The 16,545-nt window shown below is 57.3% G+C and overlaps 1 protein-coding gene and 2 non-coding genes across 10 annotated transcripts; all 3 read right to left on the minus strand.

The window, feature by feature from the left end:
- Positions 1 to 3,530: 3,530 nt before the first annotated feature.
- Positions 3,531 to 11,899, minus strand: TBRG4 (transforming growth factor beta regulator 4). Of its 8 annotated transcripts, none has more exons than XM_019825215.3 (12): positions 11,817 to 11,899; positions 11,137 to 11,215; positions 10,084 to 10,554; positions 7,709 to 8,026; positions 7,049 to 7,220; positions 6,614 to 6,771; positions 6,019 to 6,129; positions 5,193 to 5,337; positions 4,669 to 4,893; positions 4,427 to 4,538; positions 4,206 to 4,320; positions 3,531 to 3,756 (listed from the first exon to the last, which is right to left on the minus strand). In XM_019825215.3, exons 3-12 carry the CDS (start codon positions 10,495 to 10,497, stop codon positions 3,655 to 3,657), a joined length of 1,872 nt encoding a protein of 623 aa, XP_019680774.2. In that variant the 5' UTR covers positions 10,498 to 10,554; positions 11,137 to 11,215; positions 11,817 to 11,899; the 3' UTR covers positions 3,531 to 3,654. The 8 variants fall into 8 exon arrangements, 7 of the variants coding, with proteins under 7 accessions (XP_019680774.2, XP_011278572.2, XP_023105906.2 ...); XM_011280270.4 differs by having other exon boundaries at positions 4,669 to 4,897; XM_023250138.2 differs by having other exon boundaries at positions 4,652 to 4,897; positions 11,817 to 11,898.
- Positions 6,870 to 7,003, minus strand: LOC111559639. Its single transcript, XR_002740763.2, has one exon. It is a non-coding gene; the product is annotated as a small nucleolar RNA SNORA5 (small nucleolar RNA).
- Positions 7,381 to 7,516, minus strand: LOC111559638. Its single transcript, XR_002740762.2, has one exon. It is a non-coding gene; the product is annotated as a small nucleolar RNA SNORA5 (small nucleolar RNA).
- Positions 11,900 to 16,545: the final 4,646 nt, after the last annotated feature.

Raw genomic sequence — 16,545 nt, forward strand, 5'->3', positions numbered from 1 at the left:
TGCATCGGGCTGTGCTGACAGCTCAGATCCTGAAGCCTGCTTCCGACTGTCTCCCTCTCTCTCTGCCCTTCCCCCACTTGTGCTCTGTCTCTCTCAAAAATAAGCAAAAGAAAAAAGAAAAAAGCATGCTTAACCCCCTTCACCTGTTTCCCTTACCCAATCCTCACCCTGCCCCTCAGTTAAGAGTCTGTTTTCCGGTTTGTCTTTTTTCCTTTGTTCATTTATTTCTTCAGTGAATGAGCGACATCATATGGTAGGTCTTTCTCTGACTTCTCTCACTTAGCGTAATACTCTCTAGGTCCATTCATGTCTCTGCAAATGGCAAGACTTCATTCTATCTGATGGCTGATATTCCAGTGCGTGTGTGCGTGTGTGTCTGTCTGTACATGTCTTCCTTTATCCATTCATCAGTTGATGGCCTGGCTGTTTCGAGTTTGGAGTTGTAGATAATGTTGCTGTAAACACTGGGGTGCACAGATCCCTTTGAGTTCACGTTTTTATATTACATGAGTAAATAACCTAGTAGCGAAATTGCTAGATTGTAGGGTAGTTTTTAACTTTTTGAGGACCCTCCATATTGTTGTCCAGAGTGGCTGCACCAGTCTGTATCCCTACCGGTGGTGCGGGAGGGCCCCCTTCCTCCACGTCCTTGACAACTCGTTTCCTGTGTTGATTTTAGCCACTGACAGGTGTGAGGTGATCTCATCCTGGTTTCGGTTTATCTCCCTGAGGAGCGACGTGGAGCATCTTTTCATGTGTCTGTTAGGCACCTGGAGCTCTTCTTTGGAAAAACGTTCATGTGTTGTGCCCGTTTTCCACATCTTTTCTTCAAGTTTATTTTGTTAGGGGTGCTTGGGTGGCTCAGCTGGTTGAGCATTTGATGTTGACTCAGGTCGTGATCTCACCATTTGAGGTTGAGCCCGATCAGCACAGAGCCTGCTTTGGATGCTCTGTCCACTCCCCCTCCCCCTGCCCCTCCTCCACTGTGCTCTCTCCCTCAAAAATAAACAAATCTTAAAAAATAAAGTTTGGGGTGCCTGGGTGGCTCAGTCAGTTAAGCGTCTGACTTCGGCTCAGGTCATGATCTTGCAGTTTGTGGGTTTGGGCCCCACATCAGGCTTCGTGCTGACAGTTCAGAGCCTGCTTGGGACTCTGTGTCTCTCTCTCTGCCCCTTCCTGCTCACCTCTGTCTCTCAAAAATAAACATTAAAAAATTAAGTTTATTTATTTTGAGAGAGAAAAGTGCACGGTGGGGGAGGGACAGAGAATTCCAAGCAGGCTCCTTGCTGTTAGTGCCGAGCCTGATGTGGGGCTTGAACACCTGAACCATGAGATCATGACCTGAGCCAAAATGAACTGGACGCTTAACTACCTCACCACCCAGGTGCCCTGTTCTGCCCATTTTTAAGTGGATTATTTCACTTTTGGTGTTAAGCTGAGTAAGTTCTTTGTATTCTTTGGGTACTAATCTCTCCTCCCATTCAGGAGGCTGACTTTTAGTTTTGTTGGTGGTTTCCTTCACTGTGCAGAAGCTATTCTGATGTAATCCAGGACTCACGCTTTCTAGTTTCAAAATGTCCTGCAAAGCAACAATCAAGAGACAGCTACCGAGCACCCAGAGTTAACCCCAGACACCTGTGGCCAGCAGAGTTTCAACAAAGGTGCCAAGAACAGAAGACAGAATGATCTTCTCAGTGACGGCACTGGGGCAGCTTAAGAGTCATGTGCAGAGTGGAGCTGACTGCACACCAAATACAAACATTCACTCAAAGTGGAGAAATCTGTAAGGGCAAAATTAAGTAATCAAATTCTCGGAAGTAAACAGGTGTATTTCCATGACCTTGATTCACCAAAGGACTCTGGGACAGGATGCCAAGAGCACAGGCAAATCAAGAAGATATGGTGGATGTTGCCAGAACAGGAAGCTTGCTGCCTGAGGGCCACCACTGAGAAAGTGAAGATGGAACCCATGAAACGGGAGAAAACATTCACAAACCATTTCCTGATGGGAACTGAGTTCTGAGTGTACAGAGAACTCTGACAACTCCGTAAGGTGACTGAATCAAGTCCTGGACACAGAACCGGGCCGGGAATTTCTCCAGAGCCCACGCAGATGAGCAACAATGCAAGTGCACTGGCCGTCAGGGAAATGCAAGGCCCAGAGGCAGCAGCTGGTGCCCACTGGCCGCTGGAGTGGGCGCTCCCTGGCACCGGCCAAGGGAAGACGTACCACCTTCTGGAATGCACAGGATGGCATAGTGACTCTGGAAGGGCTGGGCAGCTCAAACTCCCACATAAATGCACATGGCGGGCATCTATCCCAGAGAGCGAGGCTCCCTCCACCCCGAGTGTGGGGTGACCGGTCACCTGCAGGAACATGGAAGCAGGGCATGGACCCCCCGATGAGTCTCCCGAGAGAACCCAGGCAGATCCAGCCTGAGGGCTGTGCAGACTCCTCTACAGAAAGCTCTGGAAACAAGAGTGGAGATGAAGGTCAGGCTGGTGGCCACCAGCAGGGGGAGGTGTGGGTGTGAAGGGTGGCAGGAGGGGACCCTGCATGGAGGCAGTAGCCCTACACGTGGATTCCTATTCCCGGTGTCCTGGTGACACATACCAGTTGTAGATGTCATCACCAAGAGTAATAGAGGACACAGGGACCACTGTGATGTCTCAAGACTGCAAAGGGACCTGAGCGTCTCCAGTGAAAGCCTGTGGTCCTGAGTGGACAGGACCAGCTCCACGCCCCAACCCTCATCTATGCCCGTTCTTCACTGCATGATGTCATCCCTGCCCCCACATCTTGCCTACGCTCGGGGACACCGGCTTCAGAGTCCTCTCAGCTGCTCCTCCCTCTGGCCTGTGCAAATGACAAGTGCCAGAGGCCCCCCTCCACCCGTACCCCAACGTCTGTGGGAGCTGCACGGTTTTGGGAGACTGGACTAGCTCTTCCAGAGGGACCACTTTGGAGATGGCCCTTCTCCCTGCCCCGCTCTGAGCTGCTGGGGGCAAATGGCAGCATGTGGCGGTCATCCTGCTTTTGCAGCAGAGGCTTGGGGAAGGGACAGACTACTGGGTGGGGCAGGGATGAGGCTCGGGCCACTCAGGGACAGGGCACATCCCCCTGGTCTGGAGGTGATGGTAGCTGCACCCTGTCAGCTGACTGCACCTGTCCCTTGTTCCAGAGCCAGTGACACTGGTCAGCTTGGGTCCTTGGGGGTCCTCCACTCATCTGAGACCACAGCACAGGCAGGCAGGGACGCCCAGGACGCCTGTGGTCAGTGCCCACACCAAGATCAGAACCCCCAAGCCGTGTCCTCAAAACCCTACAGGCCTGACCCAGGAAGTCCTCGCAGCCCAAACGCTGGAATCCCAGGACCCTGGGTGTGGACCACACGGTGTGAACAGCAGGCGGCTCTGTGTGAACATGTGGGACAAGGGGACCTGGGGAGGCAGAGAAGCCGGGACAGACAGGCCGCCATGAGAGCAGGGTGGGTGGTGGCAATGGTGACAAAGTCCGGGACACCTCCTGGTGTGGACACTAGAATTCACTGTTTATTGCCCACAAGAGAGCAGGAGCTGCCGGCCGGCTCCCCCACAGTGCAGTCCAGGCTGTGAGCCAGGTCCCCCAGGGTGCAGTCCAGGCTATGGGCTGGGTTACTTGGCCAGCTCCTCCGCCACTGCTTTTCGCATCTTGTCCTTGAGGTAGGCGCCTTTCTGCCACTCAGACTTGAGCTCCAGCCACTCGTAGTAGGGGACCTGCAGGGGGCAGGGGCACCTGTGCTTTGCCCGCTGCTCCACACCTGGCCTCCCCACCCTCCAAGCCCACGAAGCTGCCGAGTGTGGCTGTGGAAGAAGCTGCCGGGGCCTGAGCCCCCGGGGCCAGGCATCTGAGAATCTGTGGCACCTGATGACAACTTTTTCATTTTTGAAGTGAAAAACAAAAGCCCATTGAGATACCAAAACTACCACAAGAAGTAAATGTGACAAAACCCTCACACGGTATCTGGCGCTCCTGGGTTCCCCGGCCCATATAGGACTGTCTGCTCTGGAAGGGATCAGCAGCCCCGGGCCAGGCACTCGCGGGGCGCAGACCTGCTCTAAGAGCCCTGAGCAGACGCTTTAGGGCCGCGGCCACAGGGAATCTACGAGGTTCTGGGCCTCCCTTCGTCCTGCACAAAGGGGCCCACTGGACTGGCGGTACTCACGTCCACCACCAGGAAGCCGGCGGCCCGCACGTGACGCCGGGCCAGGGCGAAACGCCCCAGCAGGTCTCTGCTCCGGCTGCTGAAGTTGGGGAACTCCCAGCGCAGGAACGCCAGCCTGGTGGGGGAGGGGCAGAGCGCTAGGCATCCTCCCGGGGGAGGGGGAAGGAGGAGGGGGGCACCAGAGAAGAGCCAGAGTCCAGGGCCGGCCACAGGCCACCTACCTCTTGGCCCCAGGGGGCAGCGGCTGGGTCCCCGAGGGAGGAGTGAGATGCGGGGCTACAAAGTCTCTCAGGGGCAGGAACTGGCCGTCCGTGTCCAGCAGCACCTCGGCGTCTAGGGAGGGGCACGGGTGGACATGGAAGGGACCGTCCCTGGGGCACAGAGATCTTGTCCTGGACAGAACAAGCCCCGTGCCCACCACCAGGGTAGTGCAGAGAGGGCCTCACCCAGAACCCAGCCGTACTGCGTGGCCACTGCGAAGCTGCCCCTGCTGGGGCTCCCCAGCAGCCCCCGCAGGGTGTCCCGCAGTTCCTTCTGCAGGGGTGTGGCCTTCCCATCACAGGCCAAGAGCCAGGGTGCCCAGTCTGAGGCCGGCAGAAGGGGGCCCGTGTACTCAGGGTGCTCCAGCTGGGCGGTGGCGCTGATGTGCAGCAGCTTCTGGAAGGTGCTCTGGTCCTTTGGGGACTCACTGCCTGAGGCAGAACGAGAAGGGAGGGTGAGCCGAGGCCGACGCTGGGCCAGAGAAAGAGGGGGGCCAGGCAGGGGACAGTGACACCCTTGATCCCAACTGACTCTGAACTTGGCATCATCAGGGGCAGAGACAAGATCATAAGGGCCACGCACATGGAGAGGCAGAGGGATGGAGGAACAGATGCCAGCCAGGTGAGCTCTGGGCACCATCTCGCTGCTCTGGAGCCCCCTCCCTGCCAGGCCTGAGGCCCCCAGACCCCTGGGGTCAGGGAGGGGAGGGGAAGCCCCAGCACTCACCCAGGAACCGGGCATGCAGTTCAGGGCAGAGCACCGCTCGCAGCGCCTCCCCCTGCACCTGTTGCAGCACACACAGCGCCCACACCACATCCACCTGCAGGGCCGGGTGCAGGCTCTGCAGCTTGGGCCCCAGCTTCTCGTGAACCTAGACAGGGGCGGGGTGGGGGGGGGGCTCTGCTCAGCAGCCGCATACCTCCTGGGCCGGAGGCAGTTGGAATGCTGGAATGGCTTGGCTGCGCTGAGGCTAGAACAACTACTGGGAGCAATCCTGGCTGATGTTCTTGGCCAGGCTTGGAGCCCCCCCTTCCCCCAGTAGAAAGTACCAGAAACCTTCTTCCTCACCTGGGACTAACGGACAGCACAACATGCAGCAGGACTTTCCTGCTGCCCCTCCCAGCAGCAAGGGCCTGTGGCACAAAATCACAGGGCCCTGGGATGGATTTCTGGCCCTGAGAGAACTTGGAGACTACAAGGAGGGCAGTGTCCCCGTGGAGGCCCAGGTGCACACGCAAGATGTGTCATGCCTGAGTGGGCCTGCTCAGGCCTGCTTTGCATGGTGGTGTGCCAAGGGTTCAGAGCACCAGCAGGACAGTAAGGGAAAACCAGTGGCCCCCTAGCCCTGACTGCGGCGAGTGAGCCGGCCAACACCTCCCGACCTGTGCACACGGCCGCACAGCAGGCATGTAGAAGACCTCACATCTTTTGTCCCCAGACCATCCCTGTGACACGGGGCTCCAGCTCCCCTCTCACCCCTGAAGCCCCCGGTTCAGGGCTCCCCTCTCTTGCCTCCACACCCAGGGTGGGTGAACAGGTGCACAGACCATACCAGGCCGAAGAACTTGTCCTCTCGCTCGGGACGGAAGTTCAGGTGTGCGAAGGCCAGAAGCACGTTGCACAGGTGCGGCACGGTGACGGTGTGGGCTCGGTCTACGACGTGCTGGGCCGGCCACACGGGGTGGAGGACAGAATGAGAGGGGCCCTCCCACAGGGCCCACGAGCCCCCAGCCGCCCGGGGGCCACCTGGACAGGGTGGCGGGCCAGACCTCCCCCTGCTCATTGCCCCCACCCAGAAACCGGTGGTAGTGTCACAAACGCCCCGGGTGGTCTGCGCAGCCTCAAGCCGCTGCAGGTAAAGTTAAGTGTCTCTCCTCGCTGTTTCAGGGGATGAAGTTTAGAGCCCTGAGCAAATTCCGAGCCTCACGGTCCACACTACGTCCTGCTATAGCCACCTGAAGACAGATGGAAACTCCTCCAGAGCCCAGTGACACGACGGAGGACACCGTCCTCACCCACCATTCTCCACTGCCCACAGAGGCCGCGCCTCTACGAGTGAGCCGGGTAGGAAGCCCCTGTTCGTAACCGGGGAGTGTCCGGGGCGGCCATGCCTCCCCGGTGGGACGAGCAGGGTCTGCCTGGCTCACCTGGGCCAAGGCCTCGAACAGGGGAGGGCTGAGCCACTTGAGGAGGGCGAAGGACTTGGCGCCACGGGCCACCTCGCCGGACGTCAGGCTGGGTACGTGGGGCAGCAGGTCGGCAGCCAGGCGCTGGAGCACCTGGGTCTGGTGGAAGCCAAGTTTGCCTTCGGGACAGAGCGACCCCAGGGTTCACCTGGTGAGGGTGGGCAGGCTGCTCTGCCCTCCCTCCGCCCCCAGTGCCTGGCCTGGAGCTCCAGGGGCTTGGTGTCCGTGACCGAATTTATCCCTGAGGCCCAGCACAGAGGATCAGGGCCCATGAGCCACGGTGTTCCTGTGGCAGCCTCTTGGGCCGGCGCCTGCCACGGGTGGGCGGGCACCGAATTTGACACAGCTGCGGCCAGCCCGCCTCCCTTCCCACCGCTCCCCATGGGGAAGGCTCACCGTAGGCATAGGCCAGATCCAGGAGCATGCCTTTTGTCAGCGGGAATGGCTTCTGGACCAGGTGGTAAGAGACAGCGCGCAACAAGGGCACTGAACGCCGGTTCTGAGCCGCCAGCGTCACCAGCACCTTCCGCAGCTCGTCGGGGCCGAAGCGCTCCACCAACTCCAGGCACTGTCAACCACAGCCCTCAGGGTCAGCTCGGCGGCCCAGGCCGGGGATCCCATGCAGCACTGCCCCTGCGGGACAGCGACTGGACCTGAGCTCAGTAATCCAGTACCCTGCTGTGCGGGCCTACTCGGTTCTCAGCCGGGGCACCCGTGGGCCCGAAGTGGACTGTCTGCAGCCAAACTTATCCCCGGGTCCCAGGGCAGGGGACCCGGAGCCCATGAGCTGCGAGCTTCCTGTGGCAGCCATCTGGGCCAGCTCTCGCTACAACAGGAGCGGGGGCCGAATTTGACTTGACTGCCGGGGGCGTGTGGCACATCACCAGAAGCGTTAAGTGGAGCCCCCTTGTAAGTGCGGCTTAGGCTCTGCCCTACCCGAGGCCCTCCAGGGAGAGGAGGAGAGCCGGCAGCCTGCTAGCTAGGTCCACCGCCAGCTAGGTCCACTGTGTGGCCACGGGGTGCGCCTGCAGCTGCCCAGGGCTCCTGCCGCAGTACCTTGTCCTCCAGGCGGTTCATCAGCGGCTCAGAGAGGTGCCCCGTCTTCGCCATCAGGGCCACCGCAGTGCGGCCATCATCGATCTCCGTCCAGCGCCGCTCTAAGTGCAGCAGCAGCTCAGCCAGCAGCTCCGGGGACTCCTGCATGTGTGTGGCGCTGGACTCGGCCAGGAAGGCCAGCTGCCTGTACTTGAGCCTACGTAGGCGCCAGCGGACCTCCTGCTCCACTGAGCGCAGCTCCCTGCAGGCCGCGGGCAGCGCCAGCGCATACAGGCTGCGGAGCAGTTTCACAAGGGTCCCGTGCCACACAGCACTTATCTGGTGGGGGTTGGGGGGGGGGAAGGGGACACACACGGGGCAGTCACAGCTGGGACCCCACCTGCCCTGGGCTGGTCTGCAGCCCACCACCAAGTCTACCTCCCGCACCACCTGGTCAGCCGTGCAGGGTCACCCGTGAGCAAGGACCCCTGTGCGAGTCAGAAGATTTCCCTTGAGGAGACCACAGACACCCGCTGTGGCTCCGTGTGCCCAAACCCAAGCAAAACCGTGGAGTCCAGAAGCCAGGGGGAAGCATGTGGGACAGACTCCGAACTAAGAGTTTTGTCAACCCGCCTGTTCTGTTGCTTGTAGCGACGGTAACAGTTTTTAGGTGTTACAGATCCACCAGCCCTTCTTCAGAAGCAGCGGCCACATCGCATCTGACAAACCCCGAACCCTGAACCTCTTTTCTCCCACAAAGCAGTCCTAAGGTTTCCGGGAATGTAGTTTCTTAGGAATGCAACCACCGAGGACAGCAAAGGTGACATCCCTACAGAGCATGCCCAGGCATCAGCACCCCGCCAACCCCCACCTTCCAGGGCTGCTGCTGACACCAGCCAGCACGCGGGGATGCCCCTGGCACGTGAAGCTACGTGAAAAAGCGCTTGATATGCGGGCAGAGAGAGGCCAGGTGTCACAGAGTCCTGCCTACCCCAGACTCCCTGGCACCAGCGAGGAGTGGGGCGGGGGGGGAGTGGCTGGCCAGCCACCTGCTGCCACTGGCACCGTGTCAGACACCGGCACGCCGTGAGGCTTCACGCCGGGCTCCACGACGTCCCCAAAGCCCCAGTGCACACGGCAGAGCTTCCCTCTTCCTGGGGGCCTGCCTGTTTCTGAACAAGGGGGCCCCCTGTTCTCAGTGTGTCACAGTCCGGTGCAGGACCCCGTGGTCCAGGTGCGGCTCCACCTGCAGCACACAGCCTCTGCCCGTTAGGGGGTGCGGGGGGGCTGAGTGCAAACAGGGAAGGTGGCGTGGAGGGGCTGGGCAGCTGGAGACATGCATGCTCCATGACAGCAGGGACACTTTCAAATAAGAGAGCCTGGCCACCATCCGCATTACCCATAATCTGGTCCCCGCTTGCTTTCAGCTTACGACTCTGTTACAAGGTTCACTCTTGTCTCCCAGAACTTGCTTCGGTTCCGTGTGTGTGTGTGTGAAATGTGCACTGACAATTACAGGCTTACAGCCTCGGAACAAGAAGGGACTCAGTGAACCGTCACCAGCTATGGCATCACCAGGAAGCAAACTGGTGTCCTGACCCCAGCACACACCTCTAACTGAAGCAAGAGGTTCCAGGATGCCATGCTCCCCTTACCACACACGCATTCTGGCATTTTCTCCATTACCCTATCTCATTAAAACCAGCCGGCCACATCCACTACTCTCACAGCCTCTGGTTTGGAAAACACTGTTAGTGCAACCGCCACCCCGATCCGTGCCTCTCCTCCCCATCCTCTCGGACAACTGGACACAGAATCCCCTGCTCAGTGTCGGAAGCACGGCTTCTTCCCGGTAGCACGGACCAAGGCAGGGAGTGAGGGCCGACGCAGCCAGTGCCACGGGCCCCTGGCACCGGAGCGAACAGCCTGGCTGAAGGGAGTCCTTCCTCAGCCAGCCCAGAGAGGGCCTGAGGTCTGACCACCCCGCCCGGCTGCCTGGGATTCCCCGTCAGTCACCCCACATCCCCTGCAGCCATAGGAGTGTGCCCACAGTTGGCCAGACACTGCGGCAGGGTCATGCAAGTCAGCACCGCCTGGCAAGGGGACAAGCACCCAAGGAACCGGGTGGAACCAGTGCGGCTTCCTGTGCTTCTGCGTCCCATGTGCTGCTGAAAGGACAGTGGAAGGATGGCAACGTTCACCTAACGGGACCGCTCTGTGATCAGTGGGGAACAGCAAGCAAAAACTTCTATACGACAGAAACTTCTCACAGGACGGAGAGAACTAAGCAAGGCAGCACAGTTCCCGTCTATACCTGCAAAGTGACTGGCTGCTTTGGACTCTGGTGCCATTGTTTTCTGCATGGGGATCCCTGAGAGAATATTTTAGAAACCCACCTGGCTGTCAACGAGATGGAGAAGCTGCTGAAAGCGGGCATCCTGCACGAGCAAGGCTCTGTCTTCCGGCTTGTCAGACAGCAGGCGAGAAAGCTGGATAAGCATGAGGGCCGCATGGTTCTCTTGCAGGCAGCGACTGTCACTGAGCAGCTCTAGGAGCTCCTCTGGCCGGGTGGCCTTCTCAATGAGCCGCTCCACCTCCTGGTGCTCTGGACAGGGGGCAGACGGTTGTTCCTTCTCCACAAGCCCCGACAAGGGGCCTGGGAAGTGGGAACTGGGGCAGGTGGCTGAGAAAGTCAGAGTCCTATGCGCCATGCTGGCAAGCCTCAGTCGGCCTACCGGAGCCACCACAGGGGCCAGAAGGGTGGCCTCTCTCAGGAGGCACGCGCATCGCTTCACCAGGCGGGCTGCCATGATGGCCTGGGTGGCAGGGAGGGCAGCTTCCTAGTGAACAGGTCCAGGTCCAAAGCCCTGAAGAGGAAAAGGAGAGAAAGGGGTGATGCAGGCGCAGCTTCTGAGTCAGAGATCCGAGAACACAGCAGGTGACACAACATTGCGGCCACTCTCCACACTAGCCGGAACCTCTGCTTTCTGCCTGCCCCATACCTGGGGCACAGAGGCTTTTTGTTTCGCTGTAGGACGGAACCAAATGCCAACCCCAGGAGCATTACAGCTAGGGCTGGAGAGCACAATTGCCTACGGGGTGGTTCAACCATTCAGATCCCCAGGTTCAGCCCGGGTTCCTAGGTGGGAGTCTCCGCAGGATCGGACAGTGTCCTTTCATTTACTTTAAAAGTAACCCAGGATCAAGAATGATGGACTTCCAGAAGCACAAGACGATATTTCACATCAGACTGCTCCTGGAAAGCCCTGGACGTATGACCCACATCCTGCAGCCTCACAACGTGGCTCAGAATGACCTCCTGGGTTTACATCCCTCATTCCGACAGGCCCTGCACCTTCAATAGACCCAGCCAGGGCGACTGCCCCCCACCCCCAGCACAGCACCCACAAAATCACCCATCACCTCTCCACACCCAGGCAAGACGTTACCTTCTCCAGGGGTGTGTCACATATCCCGATACTGTTCAGTCCTGCCTGCCTCTGCGATCAAGTGATGGGGTCCGCGCGCCTGCCAAAGCAGAGAGCGTAGCGTGTTCGACCTTCGGTTTCCCGGAACCCGGTAGTGGCCAGCGCATTATAGCCGCTGTAAAACGCTTAGTCTAATTACACAGTATAAGAGGCTCAGGAAGAACACCGGCCCCAAGGTAACAGCCCGCACCCGCTGAGCCCGGTCAGAGGGAAGCCGGAAACAGTCCGACCGGTCGATCCCACGACCTGGGGAGCGAGCTGCGGTCCAGGAGCGCAATTGAGCTACACCGGCCCCGAAGCTCCGCCCGCAGATGCAGACCCCGCACCCGCACCAAGGCGCGGGGGCCTGCGCGCTGAGACGCGAGGGTCAGCGCGCCGCTCGCGGGTCACCAAGCGGGACCGCGGTGGAGGTGCGCGTGCGCACACGGGCGGGAGCCGCTCCTTCCCCCACCTCGCGCCGCGCCCCGGCCCCCCCCCCCCCCCTCCACCCCGCCAGCCCAGCCCCCTGACCCCCCGCGTCCCGGAGCGCCTGTCCGGTCTCCTCCAGCCGGCCACGCCCTCCGGCCCTCGGCATCCACGCCCCGCAGCCTCTTCCCCGCCGCCGGGAGACCTAAGCTGCCGCCGCGAGGGCTGCCGCTGACCTCCATGCGCGCCCGCACTGTCCTCGGACCACGCCGCGCGGCGCGCTCGTCACGTCACTCGGGGCGCCGCCGGAAGCGAGCCTCGCCTTGCTCCGCCCGGCCGGAAGTCACGCCGCTACCCTTTCCAGTTGGATGCCATCTTTGCTGAGGGCACGCAGCCGGCTGGGAGCCGCGCTGCCTGTTCCTTTCCGGACGGGTGCCGTCTTTGCTGAGGGCGCGCAGTAGGCGACGGGGAGCGGAGAGGAGAGCGTTGGGCAATGCGGGGGGGGGGGGGGGTGAGGGGAGGGGAACAAGGATCCCCGTTAGCTGCGGCCGGAGGCTCGGCGCCCTCCGGCCTGCACCCCAGCGTGTGGGGTGGCTCTGGGGTGGACGGCGTCCAGGGCGGCCTGAGGTCCTGCAGGCAGTTTGCCCACATCTTGCCGGATTTTTTTTTTTTTAATATGGAATTTTATGTGCAATCTTCTGATTTTTGAGAGTGTTGACGTTTAATTTTGAAAAAAAAGTGCGGGTAAGCCAAGCACACGAGGCACCTGCAGTCCGTGTGCGGGTTTGATCTCCCTTCCTACCACGCTTTTTCACTTTCTCTGAATTAGTAATTGCTTTGTTTTCTGTTGTTGGATTAAGATTCCACGTGTTTATTGATTTGGGAAACAAAGGCAAGTGAAAAATCAAATTCCCTTACTGCCTGTGGACAAGTCCTTGAAACAGGCAGAGTGACCTCTCTCTTTCCCTCCTTCCTTCCCTCCCTTCCTTCCCTCCTTCCCTCCCTCCTTCTCTCCCTCCCTTCCTTCCTTCTTCTTTTTAATTTGTTTTGTTTTTAATTTCTAAAAGCTTGTGTCTTGTCATGATTTCTGATATTTCTCAATGATGCAAGTCTCCATCCTGAGCGCCTGATGGGCCCTCAACCTAAAAGCACTTGTCTTTGGGCCGGAGTTCGTTGTTGTTTATTCGTATTCCCTTTCTTCATTTCCTCTAATCTGGCTTTCCCAAAATGCCCACGTTTGAATACTGGCTCTTGTACACCAATTTCTGGTTTTCCCATCCTGTCTTTGTTATTCTTTCATTATTTCTTTGCTCGACCTTCAAGTATTTCCTCCTTAGCTTCTGGCTCTTCTCCTGAAGGTTCCTGTCAACACGTGTTTCTTTACCAAGAGCTCCTTTTTTGGCTTCTGAATGTTCCTTTTTACAGTTGTTTTTTTTTTTTTTGCACTATTGCGATCTTTTGTCTTACCCCTGTAAGGATTTCGATGATAGGGGTTTCCCCCCTGAGTTTTTCTTCTCCCTGTTTACTTGCTGTTATTTTTTCCTCTTGCTGTTATTGTTCGTACTGTTTTGGTTTCTGTTCTCAGATGTAAGGGTGGCGGAGAAGGAGCTCTCATCTGTGCTGGTTGTAACTGCAACATGGTGTCGTCACTTTTGAAGTTTACTAGTTTTTGTTTTGTTTGTTTTTTACAAAACTAAGCATACTCTTACTGTCCAATGGGCTGAATGTTTCTGTCTTCCAGGTTCATATGTGGAACCTAATGACAGTGCTAGGAGGTGGGGTGTTTGGGAGGTCACTGGGTCATGAGAGTGGAGGCTTCAGAAGAAACCCCAGAGAGCCCCTGGCTGTTCCACCACGTGAGAACCCAGCGAGAAGTCTATACTACAGGACAGACAGCCCCCCTCCACCGTGCTGGCACCCTGACCTCAGAGTTCCAGCCTCCAGAAGTGTGAGAAACAGGTTTCTGTTGTTTGTAAGTCACAAAGTTTATGGTATTTTGTGACTGCAGTCTGAAAAGATACCGTGTAGTCCGGCAACCTTGATCTGTGGTTCACCTGGGGGAGGTGAAAACATATCCACACAGAAGCCTGCACACGGTGTTTACAGCAGCTTCAGTCATAATTCCCAGGACTTGGAAGCAACCAAGGTGTCCTTCAGGAGGTGGATGGATAAATGAGCTGTGGTGCGTCCAGATGATGGGATATTATTTAGTGGCGAAAAGAAAGGCTCCATCAAGCCATGAAAGGACATGGAGGAACCTTAAATGCATGTTACTGAGTGATAGAAGCCAATTTGAAAAGGTTGTGCACTGGGTGATTCCAAGGACATGACATTCTGGAAAAGGCAAAGCTGTGGAGACAGTAGAGAGGCCAGCGGTTGCCAAGGGTTAGGAAGGATGGGAAGGATGAATGGGGAAGGATGAATGGGCTGAGCACAGAGGGTTTTTGGGGCAATGAAACTATTCACGTGATACTGTGATGGATGGGCTATTACAGCTTTGTCCAAACCCATAGAATGTATACTCCAAGCGTGAACCGTAATGTGAATTGTGGGGTTTGGTAGTCGTGATGAGTCATGATGGGTTCATGGATCACAGCAAATGTACTTTTGGTGGGGGATGTTGAGACTAGGTGTGCGGAGGGGACAAGAGGTAGATTTCACTGTATTTTGTACTCAGTTTTGCTGTGAACCTAAAATTGCTCTAAAAAAATGAATGTTAAGAAAAAGCAATGAGGGGTGCCTGGGTGGCTTAGTCAGTTGAGTGTCTGACTTCAGCTCAGGTCATGATCTCACAGTTTGTGGGTTCAAGCCCCATCTCGGGCTCTGCTGACAGCTCAGAGCCTGGAGTCTGCTTTGGATTCTGGGTCTCCCTCTCTCTCTCTCTGCCCCTCCCCTGCTCGCACTGTCTCTCAAAAATGAATAAGCGTTAAAAAAAAAAAAATTAAAAGAAAAAAGAAAAAGCGATGAACACCTGTGCTGGCAAGGACATGGGTGAGTCTCAAAACGATGATGTTGAGGAAAGAACCCTTACGATGTGACAGTAGAAGGCAATTGCCCAGGTAAGAACTGCTCAAAGAATCTGAGTAGACGTTTCTCCAAAGAAGATACACGGAAGTCCGGGGAGCATGTGGACACTGCTCAGCATCCCTATCCATCAGGAAGATGCAAATCAGAACCATGATGAGGGGCCCCTTCACACCCACTTTGGATGGCTGCAATTAGAACAACAGGAAAGCCCAAAAAATACCAAGCGATGGCGATGATGTAGAGAGATCGGAACGCTGAGGCAGTGTTGGGGGGCATGTGAAATGGCATGGCTGCTTTGGAAGACAGCAGTTTCTTGTCAGAGAATTACTGTGTGTCACTTAGGTGTATACCGCAGATAACTGAAAACACATCGGTGCAAAAACTTGTACGCAAATGTTCACAGAAGTGTTTTTCATAAAAGTCAAAAAACAGGCACAATCCAAATGCTAACCGATAGATGCGTGAACAAACACGATGCGGTATATCCACCGTGGGATATCAGTCAGCCCAAGTTAACCTAGAAGAACCTTGAAAACATTACACTCGATGAAGGAATCCAGACGGCCTACTCCCTGTGTGATTCCATTTGTGTGCAGTGTCCCCGAGAGGCAAGTCCACAGAGCTGGAGGTCGATTAGTGGTTTCCAGGGGGCTGTGGACGTTGGGTAAGATGGGGAGTGACGAATGGGTCTAGGATTTGTTTGGGGTGCTGGAAATATTCTGGGATTGGGTGGTTGCACGATTAACTGTGAAGGTATGGGGAGCCGCTGGGTTCTACACGTTAAGGGGTAAATATCCGTCATGTGAGTTGTATCTCAGTAAAGCTGGTACCTTAAAAAAAAAGTGGCGGGCCATTAAGAGGACTTGCTGGCAGTGAACCTTGCCGTCAGGCTGTTTTTAGGGAACCTACAGTTGCCATCTTGTTAGTTCTTTTCTCTTGGGCCAGAGCTGCCAACGTTTGGGGAACCTGATGGGGGGAGGATGGCTGGGTTGGGGAACAGACAGTCTCAGGCTTGAACGCACGTACCTTTCCTCTGTCGGGGTTCCTGTCGCTGTTGCTAGTGGGGGTTGTGAGGGGGGCACCTCCCCTGCAACGGCTGGGGGCCGGAGATCCCGGCCGAGAGCCCCTGTGCCACATGGCAGCCTCTCCCATGAGTGAGCAAACAGGAGGTCCCTAGAGGTGGTCTCAGCTCCGCCTCTGACCTCACTCTCGGGGGAGCAGTGTCGGGCCTGGGGGCTAATTTAGAGCGGCCGCGGTCAGGTTTTGGCAGGGTAGCCCCACGCTCTGAGACTCTTGGTCAGGCCAGATGCCTTGGCCACACTCTGCAGAGAGGAGCTCCTGGCTTAGGTGGGGGGTGGGCAAATGTAGCGGCTCCGTTTTGCGGGCCGGTGGAGAGGATCTTACTTTGCGGGATGTGTTCAAACATGTTCCTGAGCTTCAAGCATGGCATTGCCTGGGCCACCAGAGGCAGTAGGCCGGATGGATCGGATGTGGAGATGTGGGGATGTGGGGAAGAAGTGGCAGTTTTGTTCATTCTTGTCTCCCTCCCGATTCTGCTCCGTTAGAGCCCCTCCGTGTTCCTCCTCCTTACCTCCTACCACCCACCGTTTCCGGTGCCCCCTCCCAGCCTGGCGGGCCCAGCACCAGGCTCACAGGAGCACTGGTTGAGATGGGTTTGTCTCCCCTTGAGGGAGAGGAGGGATTGCTGGGAAGACCTCAGTCCTTCCGTCCAACACACTTGCTGACGGACGGATGGTGGTCAGGGGCATTAGGGTTGGCTGGCGTCTGGAGACACGACTGCTTAGAGGTGCCATACATGATGCGGCCTTCCTGGGCCTCCCTGGGGACGTGGGGCCATCCTGCACCTGCTTGCCCTCTGCGGGGCTGGGTTTTGGCACACTCTGGGTGGAGCGTGTCCAGCTCAGCCCTGGGGGAAAC

This window comes from Felis catus, chromosome A2 (assembly GCF_018350175.1).
Source record: "Felis catus isolate Fca126 chromosome A2, F.catus_Fca126_mat1.0, whole genome shotgun sequence".
NCBI classification, from domain to species: domain Eukaryota; kingdom Metazoa; phylum Chordata; class Mammalia; order Carnivora; family Felidae; genus Felis; species Felis catus.